Source organism: Acomys russatus, chromosome 30, assembly GCF_903995435.1.
Source record: "Acomys russatus chromosome 30, mAcoRus1.1, whole genome shotgun sequence".
Classification (NCBI taxonomy): domain Eukaryota; kingdom Metazoa; phylum Chordata; class Mammalia; order Rodentia; family Muridae; genus Acomys; species Acomys russatus.
Genome location: NC_067166.1, coordinates 16,226,885 through 16,242,931, shown reverse-complemented (window position 1 = coordinate 16,242,931; position 16,047 = coordinate 16,226,885). Strand labels below are relative to the sequence as shown.

The 16,047-nt window shown below is 44.4% G+C and overlaps 1 protein-coding gene across 7 annotated transcripts in view; it reads left to right on the top strand.

The window, feature by feature from the left end:
• Positions 1 to 16,047, top strand: part of Pde8b (phosphodiesterase 8B) — a 191,191-nt gene that overhangs the window by 103,396 nt on the left and 71,748 nt on the right. For all 7 annotated transcript variants that reach the window (XM_051172341.1, XM_051172338.1, XM_051172335.1 and 4 more), the window contains exon 3: positions 13,332 to 13,522. In XM_051172341.1, coding sequence (XP_051028298.1) covers positions 13,332 to 13,522 — 191 coding nt within the window. The remainder of the gene's footprint in view (positions 1 to 13,331; positions 13,523 to 16,047) is intronic.

Below are 16,047 nucleotides of genomic sequence, written 5' to 3'. Positions count from 1 at the left end.
CTCTGAGGTTGTGTCTTCCAGAAATGTCAGAGGCTACACCCAGATAGTCTCACCAACAAGAGCAAGCACAACAACAGAGATGCCCAAGTGGCCCGGGAAAAGCCCATGAGGCCTCAGTGCTACACAAAGAACCATAGGCAGCTAAGGCATACTGAGAGCGGGAGATAGGAAGAGCAGGGTGTTGCTGATGGATTGTGGGCCGGAAGAGCCTGGGAGCTAGTATGGGGATTTTGGTATGTATTGCAGGTGTGTGTTAGAAATTAGGCTGAAGAGGCTGATAGCAAAGCAGTCGGTTGTCTCCCTGACAAACAGAAACCTGCTTCACAAGTTTCTGAGCAATGCTGATGTTAAGCTTTTGTTTATCTAGTAGCAGTCCTTCTGTTGGCCCAGCCAGAGCCAAGCCCGTGCTGAGCCCAGACTGTCATTTACGACATTGTCAGTGGCACTGTCCTTTGGTGGCTTGGGAGCCCACTTTAGACCTAACAGTAATATGTAACAACAATTAATGAGAAAAGAGGCCATGAATTTGAAAGGCAGCAAGGATGGGTATATGGAAGGGTTTGGAGGGAAGAAAAGGAGGGGATAAATGATGTGATTATATATGAAACATATAATCAAAATAAAAAATACAATTACATAAACAAAATATAAAATAAAAAATATAGTAAAAGTAAATTAAAAATAAAATAAGGAAAAGGGGAAAAAAAACAATGTTTAGGCTTCTCTTCTTGATCAGGAGCCAGGGACCAAGATCTATAGTAAATAGGTACTTATCTCACTTATATTGGTTAAAAATAATAGATAGATAGATAGATAGATAGATAGATAGATAGATAGATAGACAGATGATAGACAGACAGATGATAGATGGATAGATAGGTAAATAGATAGATAGATAGATAGATAGATAGACAGATAGATAGATAATAAATAAAATATCAGGTAGTGGTGGTGTATGCTTTTAATTCCAGCACCTGGGAGGCAGAGGCAGGCAGATCTCTGTGAATTCAAAGCTAGCCCAGTCTACAGAACTAGTTCCCGGATAGCCAAGGCTACATAGAGAACCCTGTCTTGAAAAATGAGAGAGAGAGAGAAAGAGAGGGGGGAGAGAGAGAGAGAGAGAGAGAGAGAGAGAGAGAGAGAGAGAGAGAGAGAGAGAGAGGAAGATGAAATATGGTAGATAGGGGAGAGAGGGGAGAGAGGGGAGAGAGGGGAGAGAGGGGAGAGAGGGGAGAGAGGGGAGAGAGGGGAGAGAGAGGAGAGAGGAGAGAGGAGAGAGGAGAGAGGAGAGCGAGAATATGAAAGAAGGCTTTTCTTTTGTGTCCCCTATGACTTAAGCAATTAGCCTAGAGGGCTCTGGGACAGGAGACCTATGTAACAAGGCAGAAAGGCCTCCCACCTAGGTGGTCTGTTCTAGCACTGAGTATTCAGTAGGTGTCAGTCCCTTTCCCTTCCTGACTTTCTTCACCATGGAAGCTTGTAAGAAGGGAAGCCACCAGTTCCAATTATTTGTCTACAGTAGCCCACTGGTCCCAAGTAAGAGTGCCTCTTCTTCATAACAGCTGTAGCTTGTCAGCTTCTGGGAGCTTATTCTGCCCTTGAGATGCGGGGAAGATGCAGGCACCCAACCCGGGGTGAAGATGACAGCGGAAACTGAACTAAAGACATGTGCCGCTTGAGTTATGAGCAGAGGAACACCAGTGCTTTATAGTTGTTGGAAAGGGATTACAGATCTCGGGAAAAGAAAACACCAAAAGGAAGAGGCTAAGCTTGGGAAAGTTTGATGAAAACAAATTTAGGAGCAAAGAGAAAAATAAACACGTGCCGCAGGCTTTTTGCATAGAATACAAGCAAATGGAAAATTCCAGTAATCGTTCTAAGGGCACTCACTTTGAACTCCAGTTTTGGAATCAAAGCAGTCGTAAGTGGGCCGATACCATGCGTTTCATCCCCGAGCCATCTTCTCCGTCCTTCCTGGGGGGGCAGATTCAAGCTGGTGCCAATCTCATCCACTTCCACTCTACCCTGTGCTGCCTTGGCAGTGAAGGCTCAGGATAAGGATACATTGGTTGTTCTTTTAAGAACGTAATTTGCCAAACTGTAAACTGTTGCACTTGCTTCTATCAAATAGTAACATTATGCCCCATTTGTTTCAGAGAACATTCTTCCCCTAGAAGTAATGTTGCAGACACTATTTAAGCCTTTTATTTAGCCCCTGACTCCCTTCCCTCTCCTGGAACACTGGGGCTCATATTTACAGTCATGAGTCCATTTGTAAGACTCACTCTTTTTCTTGAATATTTTTAAGGTTTATTTGAAAAGTATATGGTAAACATCCTTCTGAAATTTATTCTTATCATTTGGTGTCTTTTGATGTTATGCTGGGGAATCTCAGGGAACCCCTTGCCTCGTCTGAAGTCCCCTTGTATTATGTGTTCCCTTGAGCTGTGTGGTCCATTTTGAACAGTCTTATGGTTGAGATTTAGGAACCTGACCACTATTCTTTCAGGTGGGCTGTCTGGCTATCCCAGCAACATTAGTTCAAAATTTTCTTGCTGCTTCTGTGTCTTGGCACTGTTGGACAAAAACAGGCCAATCAAGGGGGCTGGGAGATGACACATCAGTCCCTTGCAGTGGGCCTGGGTTCAGTTCCCAGCATCCATGTTGGACAGCGCATGTGTGTCTGTAACTCTAACCGCAGGGCTTCCTGGTGCCTCTGAACTCTGCAGGTTCTGTCTTAATGGCCCCATACCCCCCCCCCACACACACACACACGTAAAATCTGTTAAAAAAAAAAAAAGAAGAAGAAGAAGAAGAAGAAGAAAGAAAGAAAAAAGAAAAGAAAATCAGTCAGCTGTAAATTGAGTTAGATGCCTGTCTTTTTGCAAAGAGCTCTGAAATTGTGAAGCGAGTCACAGGGTACCAACCTGACTCTTCATTTTCAAGATGGTCGTGGGCATCTCCATGCCTACGACCTTGCTGAATTCATTACTGAGCTGATGCAATCCTTTAAAATTCATTTATATGGCAGGAGAGTTCACAGGTGCCATGCTGTACATGTGGGGACAAAGAAGACAACTCTCCGGACTCACTCTTTTCCATCATGTGGATCCAGGGATCAAACTCAGGTCCCAGTCGCCCTTGTCTGCTGTGCCATCTTGCCAGCCCTCACATAGGCTTCCTTTTTTAAGGAGTCCTTAGGAGTTTTACGTGTAAAGTCATCTGATTGTTCTTCCTTTCCAAATACGACATTTTAAAAAATTGGCTAACAAATTCAAGAACAAAATGTATTTAGTGTTTCCTTCCCCACCCCCCAAAAGTAGTGTATAGATAGCTCAGTAGCAGAAACCTAGTTGGTTGAGCCTGCACATGGTCCTGCGGTTGATTCCCAGCATGGAGGAAAAAAATCAATTGGCTTTTTGAAAAGATTTCTGTCCCTTTTACGAAAGTTACATCATTTTACATTCTTACAAGGGACAACAGACTTCTGTTACTCCCAGGGCAATGTTCAATTTTTGTCTTTAATTTAGTTTTCCTAGTGGGAAAGATACTTAGAGTGTAGTTGACATTTTGCGTTTTTCCATGACCAATGAAACGCTTTTCGTTTGCTTTTTGGCTATTCTAATGTTCTCTCTCTCTCTTTCTCTGTCTCTGTCTCTGTCTCTGTCTCTGTCTCTGTCTCTGTCTCTCTCTCTCTCTCTCTCTCTCTCTCTCTCTCTCTCTCTCTGTGTGTGTGCATGTGTGCATACATGTGTGGGTGACATACTTGTGTTTGTGTATGTGGAGGCCACTGGTGGATGTCAGGGGTCTTCCCCTGTCACTCTCCACTTTATGTTTTAGGACAGAGCTCACCAGTTTCACTAGAGTGGGAGGGTACACTGTCCCCGCCTCCCAGCCCTGGTGGTGTAGACCTGCACTGCTGAGACTAGCTTTCATGTGAGTGATGAGTGTAAACGGAAGTCCTCATTTTGACAAGTGCTTTTTACCCATGAGCCACCTCCCCAGACTCGGAAGAAATTCTTTATCTACACTTGTTACAAGTTCTTCAATAGATTTTGAAAACTTTTCCCTACTCTGTGGTCCTTTCCTTCATTTTCATAAGTCTGGCTTTTGATGAGCCAATGTTTTCATTCCAATGAGATTTCATGTTACATAATGCATGCATCCAAATGTTACACATGCTAAGTAGTCAGATTTTGTCACAGCATCTCCAACTGCATTGCATTTCCACCCTTTCCAGTATGATCTGTCCTTTTGCAGCATTAAGCTACCATTTTATAGCCATTTCTTCACGACTGAAAACAGTTGTCTATAACTTCGAATGGAATATGTTTGGTATATTAAAAAATATTCTCCATTAGCGCTCAGTCTTTCGAACATAATAAAACACATAGTGTGAACCCACTCCCTAGAGAAAGGACGGGAATATTAGCCCTGCGGCTGCATCCCCAGAGTGATCAGAGATGCACATGGGCAAACGTTTGTGGAGGAGCTGATGAGTTGACTCAATCAGCAAGGTCCTTGTGGCTCATGTATGGGGACTTGTGTGCTCAGTCCCCCAGGACCCACATACAAAGCTGAGCATCCATGGTGGTGGACATCTGCAATCCCAGCATGAAGGAGGTAGACAGAATGCCTGAGCCTACTGGAATTCCAGTCTAACTGAACTAGACAGCTCTGGGTTCGGCAAAACACCTTTTCTCTAAATTAATTAATTAATTAACTAACTAATTAGTTAATAAATAAGCTTGAGAAGGCTAGTCAGTCAGTCAATGGGGTAGCAGTGCCTGCCTAATGCCTGACAAACCTGAGCTTAAGTCTCAGGACAGACACAGAGACGAGAGAACTAATTTCCGATGGTTGTCCTCTGCCCTTCACAAGAGAGACATGCCCATGAGAACACACGCACACACACACACACACACACACACACACACACACACACACACACGCACACGCACACATACACACAAATAAATAAATACGAACAAGGACTGATTTTTAAAAATAAGGGGAGAGAACTGAAGAAGACACATAAACATTGACCTCTGATTTTCACACACACACACACACACACACACACACACACACAAATAAATACAAATAAACAAGGATTGATTTTTAAAAATAAGGGCAAAAACTGAAGAAGACACACAAATATTGACCTCTGGTTTTCACATGTATACCCCCTAACACACATACACACACACACACACACACACACACACACACACACACACACTGTCTCATTGAATGAGTGAGGGACAGAAGAGTTCAAAAAAACTTTTAATAATGTGTAAGACATTAAGAATCTGAGTCCTTACTATGTAAAAGGCTCTATGCAACAAGTAGGGAGATGACAAGATGCTCTCTGGCCATGATGAAAGGTTCAAATCCTACAACTGCTGGGGTGTCTCTAACTCACCATGGATTGTGTAACTGTCTCAGAAATACGAAACTGTGTCCTAGTGCTTCCTTCCTTCCTTTCTTTTGTTTTTTATTTTTGCCCCATCCCTTGTAGGAAAATATCTATTCTGTCACTTCGCTGTAAAATAAAAAATATTAATTAGCTATATCATTCAAGCTTGGGAGGAAATGGCGAGATAAGAGTGTTTCAGAATGTGCTTGCTTTAGTAGTGCTTTTCCAAGGCCACCAGGGGAAGCCAGGATGTGGAGCATGGGGCTGAGACACTCCACACAGTACTGCCAGGAGCACAAGGAGGGCAGAATGTACTAGAAGAGCGGTGTGAGCCATGTAGCACATCTCTCCCGGGTGAGTACATGTGACTCACCAAGAAAGTCATAGTTTTCAATCTTGGCCAGAAAATAAAACGTAAGGGGGATATTATGAAGCAGTATGAAGCAGTAAGTTCACATCAATGTGACACTGTCTGGAAACCAGGCACTCTCTTCTTCATCAATGCCTGCAGTGTGCTTATTTCCCCAGCGTGCAGGGTCTACATGCCTCTCGGCTTCGAGCCCTGTCCTCGCTGCCCCCCACACTGGGCTTTCCAACGAACTTAGAACTAGATCCCCACAGCTATGGCCTAAGCTTTTCCTCACAAAACAGAGTCCTTCAAAAATTATTTTTCTGAGTTTATATGGTTATAAATTGTTCTAGAGCCATTAAACATTGGGGTTTATTTGTTTTGAGACTGTGCCTCTGTAGCCTAGGCTGGCCTGAAATTCACTGTAGCCTAGATTAGCCCAGCCTCCCAAGCATAAGTCATCATGGCTGGTTTGTGTTGGGGCTCTACGTGTCAGAGAGAACATGGCCTTGTGACTGTCACACAGCGATGGAACACAGAGAAGTGGTGTCTCCCTTCTTGTCTGTCTCTTCTGCTGCTACCAAATTGTACTTTCTACCTAGTCCAGCCAATCTGAGGTCATCTTGGTCTCAGTTTACACCCTGCTGTTTGTGTGACTACAGATATGTGTCTTACTCATCATCCAAGATGAAGTCTGCAAAATGAGAGCAGTGGCCACATTCAAAGAATTACAGAAAGACTATTAGGAAGGAGAATATTTTAAGTACTTTGGATACAGTGGCTGGCCAAAATGAAGCTCCCATCAAACTCCCCCTGCATCACCTTCCTAGAAAAATTTATAGGAAGTCCCAGTTCAGTATTCCTCCTGACCCTTGATTGGCTCCTCCTCAAGTCAAGCTGGCTGTTTAATGCCATGTAGGTGCCTCTTATGTCATCTATGTATGCTGATATACCTCAGATGACCCTTGCTACCTAGAGGTGTCTTACAACCCAGCAAACTATACTACACGTTGGGTGTCTCACTATAATGTCGAGAGTCTATTTGAAGACACAGAGCACAGATCAGCGCTGAGGAGACAGCTCAGTGGTTAAAGTGCTTGCCGTGCCACCACGAAGAAAAACTGAGTGGGCTCACCTGTATTTCCAGAGACAGAAACTGTGGCTCCCCATAGCAGGTGGCTGGTGACACTAGATGTATGGGTGGACACGAGGATTGATTGAGAGACCCTGTCTCAGTGAATAAGGTGGAAGAGTGATCAAAGATGAGTCCTAACATCACCCTTGGGCATGCAAGACCACGTCCATACAAGTGTAACACATACATATGCATGCATATGTACACACATGCACACACACACATGCACACACATGCACATATACAATACATACACACTCAAGAATGCACACATGCACACACATGTACACATACACGCATGAACTTACACACGTATCACTTGCATGCACAAAGCACATGCACATACATATACACACTTGCACATACACACATGCATATGTGCACATACACAATAGAAAAAGGAAAGAACACAAAACACCACCTCCTTCAGGTCAGGGACATGCTAGTTTTATTTACATCTTTTCCTCAGAGAAAATAGTTTCATTTTCAGAAAGAGACTGTTGGTAGCCTTACAAGGATACTCCTGAGTTTTCTCTCAGGGCTGTTAACAAACAGGACTTCCAGTAAGGGCAAAGTGCCATGGGCTGGCAAGGAAGTTTGCTGAAGGCAGGTGGGGACATGTGGGTTCCTCCTGGACTGCTTGGGGCAGTCACTCTTTCTGATCTGTGGACTGCAGTTGCATGTGTTGTTCCCAGAGTCCCTTGCTGCCCCCTGGGGACTCCTGCAGCATGTGGCCTCTGCTGCTCATACGGCCACACACAGTCCCTATAGCCTCTCCCAGCAGCCTCTCTCCTAGTCCTGGCTCAGCCCGTATTTCATTGTTCTAGCTTAAGGTGAGCAACAAATACAACTTTATGATTATAACAAGATTTCGGCAAAATTCTATGGGAGCTAGAGGGGTTGTTTGCCTGGCATATAAAGGCTTTGCAGTTACATTGGAAAGCACTGTAGGTAGCCCAGTATGTACCATGTCAACAACAGTTAAATACCTTTAGCAGTGGCCCCTACTTCCAGAGCACAGTTACTTGGGTGTCTTAACCATGAACAGCTATATAAAGTATATATAACTACATGTCAACCTCACTGATAGCTCTTCAGCCCATAGATCATATGCAGTGCAATCAGTGACTGTCCATATCAGTCCTTCAAAATCTCTGTCACCGGTCCCTGCCCATTTATCACTGAAACGAAGCATAGACAGCAGGTTGTGCTGTTGTGTTGCCTCCTGTGTCCCGATGATAAACCCACACAACCTAATACAAAAACTAGATCATTGATGGAGGAATAAACCAACAAACACAAAGCACCAAATGAAAAGTGTTGATGCTGTGACATGTCACTCAAATATAAACAGAATCAGAGGAGAAATTGCTGCCCCGGGAGAATGCTGTGGCTGCTGTCTTTGAGGGACACAGGACACATAATCCAATTTATGGGGGGGGGAGGATGAAGGTGCCACAGAGGAAGTGAGGCCAGCCAAACATGACACACTCATTAAAGGTTTTCCAGAGATGGTGCGTGACACTGGAAATACAGAGGATGATTTGCCAAGCCTTAGAAAAGATGCCACCTCCCTGTCTGATGTCTGTGGCTCTAAGGTAGCCAGTAGTGTTCAGCGGTTCTATGTGTGTGCTTTGACAGGATGGTGGTCCGTTATACCTCAGTGTGTCTAATCGTTTCAGCTTCAGCGTGCTGAACATATATTATTTTTCCTATGTCTATCCATATGTCACCACTAAGCCAAACGTCAGAGGTTTGACAGAAACCTTCAAAGGTTACAGTGTGTATGCAGACTACTCTCTGGTCATTTTTATCAAGAGGCTGACATAGTTCTGCTCTCGCGTGGACAGAGCCCGGGGTGGCAGAGGTCAGTCCAGAAAGAACGATGTTCACTGACAGCTCCAGACCTCGGCCCACATCTTCCTTAGCTTCCACGGTCTCGCTAGGAAGAGAGACCACAGCAAATAAGATTACCACAGCACTCAGATTGCTGCCACAAATCTTATCCCTTCTGACGCTTATCCCAGGCCTGGATCCTTGCCCTTGCTCTGTCTGTGGTCACCGCTTCTGAGTGGTTTGGGTTGTCATTATCTGTTCTCCCAACTCTCTCCCCTGCCAGGATCCTAGGAGCAGTGACTGGCCTGTGGCTGTCTGCTCTTTCATACCAGTCCCTAACACCTTGCATAACTAGCCACTAAATGAAAATGCTTAAAATGAATGTTGACTATTATATTAGGGTAAGTGGGAGGTTCAGTTTGTGTTTCCTACTTACAAAACAAATTCAGCCAAATGCCTTTAATGGTGAGTTCTAAGAAATATATTTTTGTAGATCATTTTATGAGAGTTGCCTTTGTTGGTGGTCACTAAATATCCACAAATGACCATGAGTCTATAAATATTTAAAGCTGATTTGGGCCATATTTCTTGTGTTTTAATTTGCAATAATAGCAGCCTTATGCCAAAAAGCACGTAACTAAATAAGAACTATATTAGTACAGCTAGGTCTGCTGGACTTGTCAGTCCAGAAACAAAAATGTTCACTTACAGCTCCAGATTATAAATTCAAGGAGAGCTTGGTAATCAGCAAGACCCTGTGACTATAGCTCAGAGGCCGTGCTTGCCAAGCATGTGTGTGTTCCTGAGTTCAGTTCCTAGTATAGCAAACACACACATACACACACACACACACACACACACACACACACACATGAGAGAGAGAGAGAGAGAGACAGACAGACAGACAGTCACACAGACACAGAGACAGACAGACACACACATACACACACACACACGAGAGACAGACAGACACAGAGACAGACAGACAGACACACACACACACATATGAGAGACAGATAGACAGAGAGAGACAGTCAGACATACACACACACAGAAGAGAAAGAGATAAACAGAGACAGAGAGACAGAGACAGACAGTTAGACACACACGTGAGAGAGACAGAGAGAGAAAGAGAGACAGAGAGAGAGAGAGAGAGAGAGAGAGAGAGAGAGAGAGAGAGAGAGAGAGAGATGTTCAGTTGTGTTTTTGCAGAACCCAAGGAAGAGGTAAGCGGGGGACCACCTCTGAGCTGAGAGTTTCAAGTCTTCCCTTCTGTGTTTCCACTATCACTAGTCCCAGTTCGCAGTCATCCCCCTGTCTCACTTCTTGGATACACATTTCTGGAAACAGACTATCCTGAAACCAACTGCCATCTGTGAGATGGAGACAAAAAGTCCAGTCCTGGTGACTTGGGTCCACCATTCCCTTGGAGGAGGCATGGCTATCTAGAGCTAGGTCAACACACTACAAGGTAGTTGCTATAGTTTTTTTTTTTTTTTTTTAAACTCTAAAATCTATGGATTTTCAATTTGCTTTGAAATTGATTTTTCTAAATCAACATTTTATAAATGGAAAGGAGTTTAAATATCACCCAAAGACATTTTTCTAGTAAGTGCCTTTCTGGTATAAATATTCCATTTCAAATGTAGAGTTTATTATTCTTATTCTTATTCAAGTATGCTAATACATCATTTAAAATATACCATTAAAATGTCCAAAAGAAAGGGGAAATATAAAACCAACACTACCACTCAGGTGCACACCAGGGCCGGTCAGGAGTCCAAGGGACCAGAAAATGACGACTGCAGGAAACCTTCCTGTGGGGCAGGCAGGGTGTGCAAGTTTAAGACTGACAAGTCTGGGTAATCATCTGGACAATTTGGGGGCCGTGGACATAGGGATTGTTTCTACTTTGTAGATGCCTGTTCCTGGGCTGCTTAGGGCAGAAGGACAGAGACCCAGCAGCTGAGAGTCTTTCAAATGAAGGGTTTAGATGTGCGTGTGCATGGACGTGTGTGCATGTGCGTGTGTGCATGTGCGTGTGTGCATGTGCGTGTGTGCATGTGCGTGTGTATATGTGCGTGTGTGTGCATGTGTGTGTGTGCATGTGTACATGTGCATGTGTACATGTGCATGTGTGCATGTGCGTGTGTACATGTGCGTGTGTGTGCATGTGTGTGTGTTGTGGGGGAGGTGCACATGGGTGCTGTACACCTGAACTGTCATTTTTCATCTCAAAGAATTCATTAACTCTGAAAGATGCTGTCTCTCCAGTGTCAAAATGCCAGGTGTCAAACACCAGAAAGGCATGTGCGTTTAGTCAGAGTTCTTGAAAGGAACATAACTGGTAGAATGAAAAGGAAAAATATATTTATAGACACATATTAATATATATGTATATAGTACATAGTAGATGTTTAGGAAATATTTGTGAAATAATGTCTTTTGCTGTTTTTTTTTTTTTTTTTTTAAAAATGTGGAACATTGCACTTATTTAAAAACACATGAAATGAGTAAGATTGGTTGGAATTAGTTGCATGGTCCAAAGGGAGAGAGTAGCCTTGTGCTCTTATTGTACCAGTCAATATTGAGCCATTATGGTCACAAAGAAACGGGTGTGAGTCCTTGAGATTCTTCTTTATAAGCCTATAACATAACCAGACGAGAGACAAAAGATTGTCAGTTCCTGGCTCTTAGCGTCTACTGTTTCTCGTCCTAATATCACAGTCATTCCAAGAAGGAGGTTGATGACTTTTTGCACATGCCAGCTTCTCCCTGACCTTCCTAGCTGTCTTTGCCACAGCTCTAGTTTGGTCTGAAGGCTTTCTTTCTGTTATCGTAGCCCACAAGGAGGTGCCTTTCACCGCTCAGGAGAGCCACCTCTTTCTAGTGGGACCTCAGTGTCCGCAAAGATGAAGAGCATCCCAGACTAAAAAGTAGTAGACCCTGGCCAGAGGGAGCCCTGAGAAAACAGAGATGGCCCATGGGTCATGAACCCCACCCCCAACCCCGCTGAGGTCTTACATATCAGATGTTTATATTACAATTCATAACAGTAGCAAAATGACAGTTATGAAGGTAGCAATGAAAGTAATGTCATAGTTGGGGGTTCCCTACAACATGGGGAGCTGTAATAAGGGGTTCACAGTGTTAGGAAGGTTGAAAACCGCTGGGAGAGAGGGAGGTGTAGAGCAAACCCATACTGGCCAGCAGTTGGCTATTGCTAAACTGATTGGTGTGTGGGTGACAGTCGTATATTGTTGTGTCTGCTTCCCTATGACTTTCTAAGGTTCGAGCAAGAAGGTAGTTTTAAAACATAGTGGTAACGGTTGGGCACTTTGGCTTGTTTCTGTTCTAATTATAAATGAAACACTTGGGCATTTTACCATGACCTCTGTATGGTATTGCCTCAAAAGCCCTTCATGCTGAGAGACTACTGCTTTAAAGCAGAAATGGGTTCTGGATAATACTAAATGCCTTAGCAACGTCTTCGAATGTTATGTTTTTGGATTGCGGCATATTGTTGAGGGACCTCTCACTCCTACTGTGATAGTAATAAAGCCCTTTGCAGGGTGCAGTCCTGTAATCCCAGTTACCTGGCAGGCTCAAGGGTTGTGAATCCAAGGCTCCCTGGGGCTTCATAGCAAGACCCTTTCTCAAAAACAAAATAGAAATAGCCTTCTTATAGTTTTCATAAAACCCTTGAAGTGGTTGCTCTCTCAGCCATCAGTTTTTCAGTGGGTAGCCATAAGCACTATCCTTCTGCTGGATGCAGGAGCATGGCAGGGAATGGGACTGGCCACCTGGCTTTCCTGAGGCATCATTCTCTGTGCACAAGTTAAACCCTACGTAGGTCCAAGTGATGGTAAGGCTTCCATGGTTTCCCATGGAGTCTCCCATGGAGATTCTGGGTTCCTGGGCCCTGGGATGCTGAGAAGACCCTGTGCAAGTCACCTGCCTTCTTCTCCATGCGTGGGGCTATACTTCGCAATGAGGCAAATCATCCTCAGTTTAGTTCCATTGGCTTCACAGTTCGTGTTCAGTCTTTCCCCGTGTTGGTAAGAAGTTTGGATGTTTAAATTAGTCTCTCAGGTTTCTGTCGGTTCTCTTAGTTCCTCGGTCTTAGCAGCTATGTTAGAGATGAGTGCAGAGAGGCCCCTGGGGATTTGGAATCAAATACCAGTTGCACTGAACCAGATGAGTGCATTTGCAAATCACCACGTAACCCGCGTAGCCCACGTTACTTCTCCTGTCGGTGTTTTTGCCGTTCCCCTCCCTTTAAAAATAGGCCTAACTGTAAGAAAACTTAAACCACTGCCAGCCACACCCAACCCTTATTAGAATGGTCAAGCATTTACCCGTGTCCAATTCTCTGTCTGCCCCCCACCCCCTGTCCCCCCAACCAGCTCCCAGCCAGGCCAGGAAGATGCAATTGCTTGTTTGGAGATCCCAGGAATTATTGGAGGAGCTGGGTTTGAACCTAGACAGCTTTCCCCTGGAGCCCCGTGTTCAGCCAAGGTACCCATGGCCTGTTTTCAGAGCAGTTCCGAGGGTGCGGATTTCAGCCCAAGATGCTCTACTTTCTGTTTCAGGTTTTGCTAGTCTTTGCAAAGGAAGACAGCCAGAGTGACGGCTTCTGGTGGGCCTGTGACAGAGCTGGCTATAGGTGCAACATTGCTCGCACTCCAGAGTCGGCCCTTGAATGCTTTCTGGACAAGCATCATGAAATTATTGTGATTGACCACAGGCAGCCCCGGAACTTTGATGCAGAAGCGATGTGCAGGTAGGTGCCTTTCTCCCTCTAAGGTGCTAAGTAAATGCTGCCCCCCCCCATCTGCTCTAAATCAATTTCCTCTGTAGACAGCTTTGGTTCCCAGCCCTGACCCTGGGCCACAGCTCCCTCCTAGAGATGTGTTTTACTTTCTTGCTGCTGCATATTTGAATTACATCCAATTTAAAGGTGTCAGCTGGACTCGTCCTAAAACTTGAAGATAGTCCCCCACCCCTCCGGAGTATTGCTCATGAAAGAGTCATTAAAATTCACACAGTTTTTATTACACATAGTTTAGATTTAAAGTAGATATTTTAAACTTCATTATTCCGTCCCAAAATGAACATCAGAAATGTGTGAAAGAGAAATTTTTCCATACGTGACACAGATGGGTAGAGCTTATAGCAGGCTCCCCAGAAGAAGAGGGAAGAAGGCAGCCACTTCAGCAGCAGAGTGTTCCTGGGGCCCATGTGCCATGGCCCCATTAGTGCAAAGTCTTGAACTCTGGGAAGCAGGCGCCTGTCCGTTCATAAGCAAATGCTCAGTCTAATGAGTTCACTCAGGATGAACAGAGCCACTCACAGAAGTAGATTCAGGGAAGTGAGCCTGGAAGGGTCACTATGTAATGTGAGGACAGGGCAGAGCCCAACTACATATGGGGCTGGACTTTTATCGAATATTAGTAAATGAGAGATAGGAAAATTGATTCTTAAAACTTTTGGTGTATTGACAAAAATATTAATGGATTAAGAAGGCTTTGTTTTGTTTTGTTTTTAGCATAGGCATTGCCTTGTCATTTTTTGGTGACTTGCATTCCGCCCCCCCAAAAAAATTCTGTTAATCAACCAGTGTTTAATTGTGCAAATGGTTTCAAACCTTGCCTTTCTCCATGGATATATTTTCCTATTTAGTAATAGCTACATATATGTATATATGTATGTATGTACATATTAGGTGCTATTTTTACTATTAAGAAATAAATTTTCTTTCCAACCAGGAATAGTGAAACACATCAATCATGCCAGCACTTGGGAGACTGAGGCAGGAGGATTACTATGAGTTAAAGGCCAGCCAGGGCTACACAGCAAGACACTGTCTCAAAGAACAAAAACAAACAACAAAAATACATCTTCTTCCTAAATGACTTTCTTTGTAGAATTGGGTCCCGGCCCTCACTCCCTCTTCTCGTGAGGCTCAAACACTCCTGCTCTTGTGCGGGTGTAAAATTATTCAAGACACATGTCCTCTAAGGCCTTGGTTGAATAATCTTCACATTCTCCCTTAGAGATAAAGAGGTATGGTGTCCCTGTCTATGGTATAGCTGCTCAGAAAAGCAACGGGCAGTCTGTGGTTCAGTAGGAAGCTGTGTGTGTCTATGTGCCTGCTGTTATTGGCCCCACTGAGGGTGGCCAGGTTCTTAAATGATTGGCAGGCAGCAGTGTTCCGTACAGACATGAGCGGAGGGCATGTTCCAGTAGATGTGCGTTTCTTACTGTCCTCTATGGGCCTGAGTCCCACGCTTTTTAATCTAGGCTGAACCTTCCTTCCTTCAGGTAAGCGTACTGACCCCAGACCTATATACCTCCGGATCTCCCTGAGTCCTTTCACCAAGAAGGGATCTCAGCCCCTCTTTACACAGATTCCCCTGGAGAGCAAGAAGCAACCCAAGAGACAGGCGCCAGTCCCAAAGGAAGCCAAGAGACTATGCTCCTGCTCACCGCATTCGGTGCATGAGTTCATAGAATCCAGGCTCATAGAAGGTGACCTAGCACTGCGCCCACAGCACACACTCAGTGGGAGAGGCTAAGGGCGAGCGAGGTGTGTATACCTCACCCTAGAGCCAGAGATTGCTTCTCAGACACTGTATTCTTTTCATATGATAGGAACTGGCACTTCTCTGAGTGCCTATGCAGTAGGCTCCTGGTGTAAACTGAGTCTTCCAGAACCTGCTCTGTGGGAGGTTGGGTGGGACCAGGACATAATGAGTGTGTCAGCATTGGAGTGGGACGGGTCTAGCCTTCCTGCCCTTGGATGATTGGTTCCTCTTAGAAAGATCTTGCAAATGAGCAGAAGCCGGACCACAGATATAAGCTGACACCGTCAATACGAGATTTGTTATTTCCACAGATTTGAGAATGTGGCCCTTTATTTAAAAGCTTGGCCAATTCACGAAGCCCTGTCCAGTGGAGAATCCACTTCGTGTAGCAGCACACATCCTGAAAGGTTCACAAGCCTCCAAATTCTATAGTAGCATCGCTAAGGAATAAATGAACTGTCTGCAGGTGGTCCTAGCTCAGCAGACTCGATTGACAGTTACTATTTCATCTTTCTCAAGCCGAGCTGACGACCACGTTGTTTAAAGTCTATAAGCGTAATCGACAGAATAACTGGCACTCTTTGAATGATCTTTAACAGGGCCTAGCCTTCATTTGTCTGTCCGTCTGCAGCAAGTACTTTGACCAGCTTTCTGTATGATCAATTGTTTTGAAAGGAAAGTTATCCAACTTGGTCAGCTGCCCAGGCACAAGCTGATCATT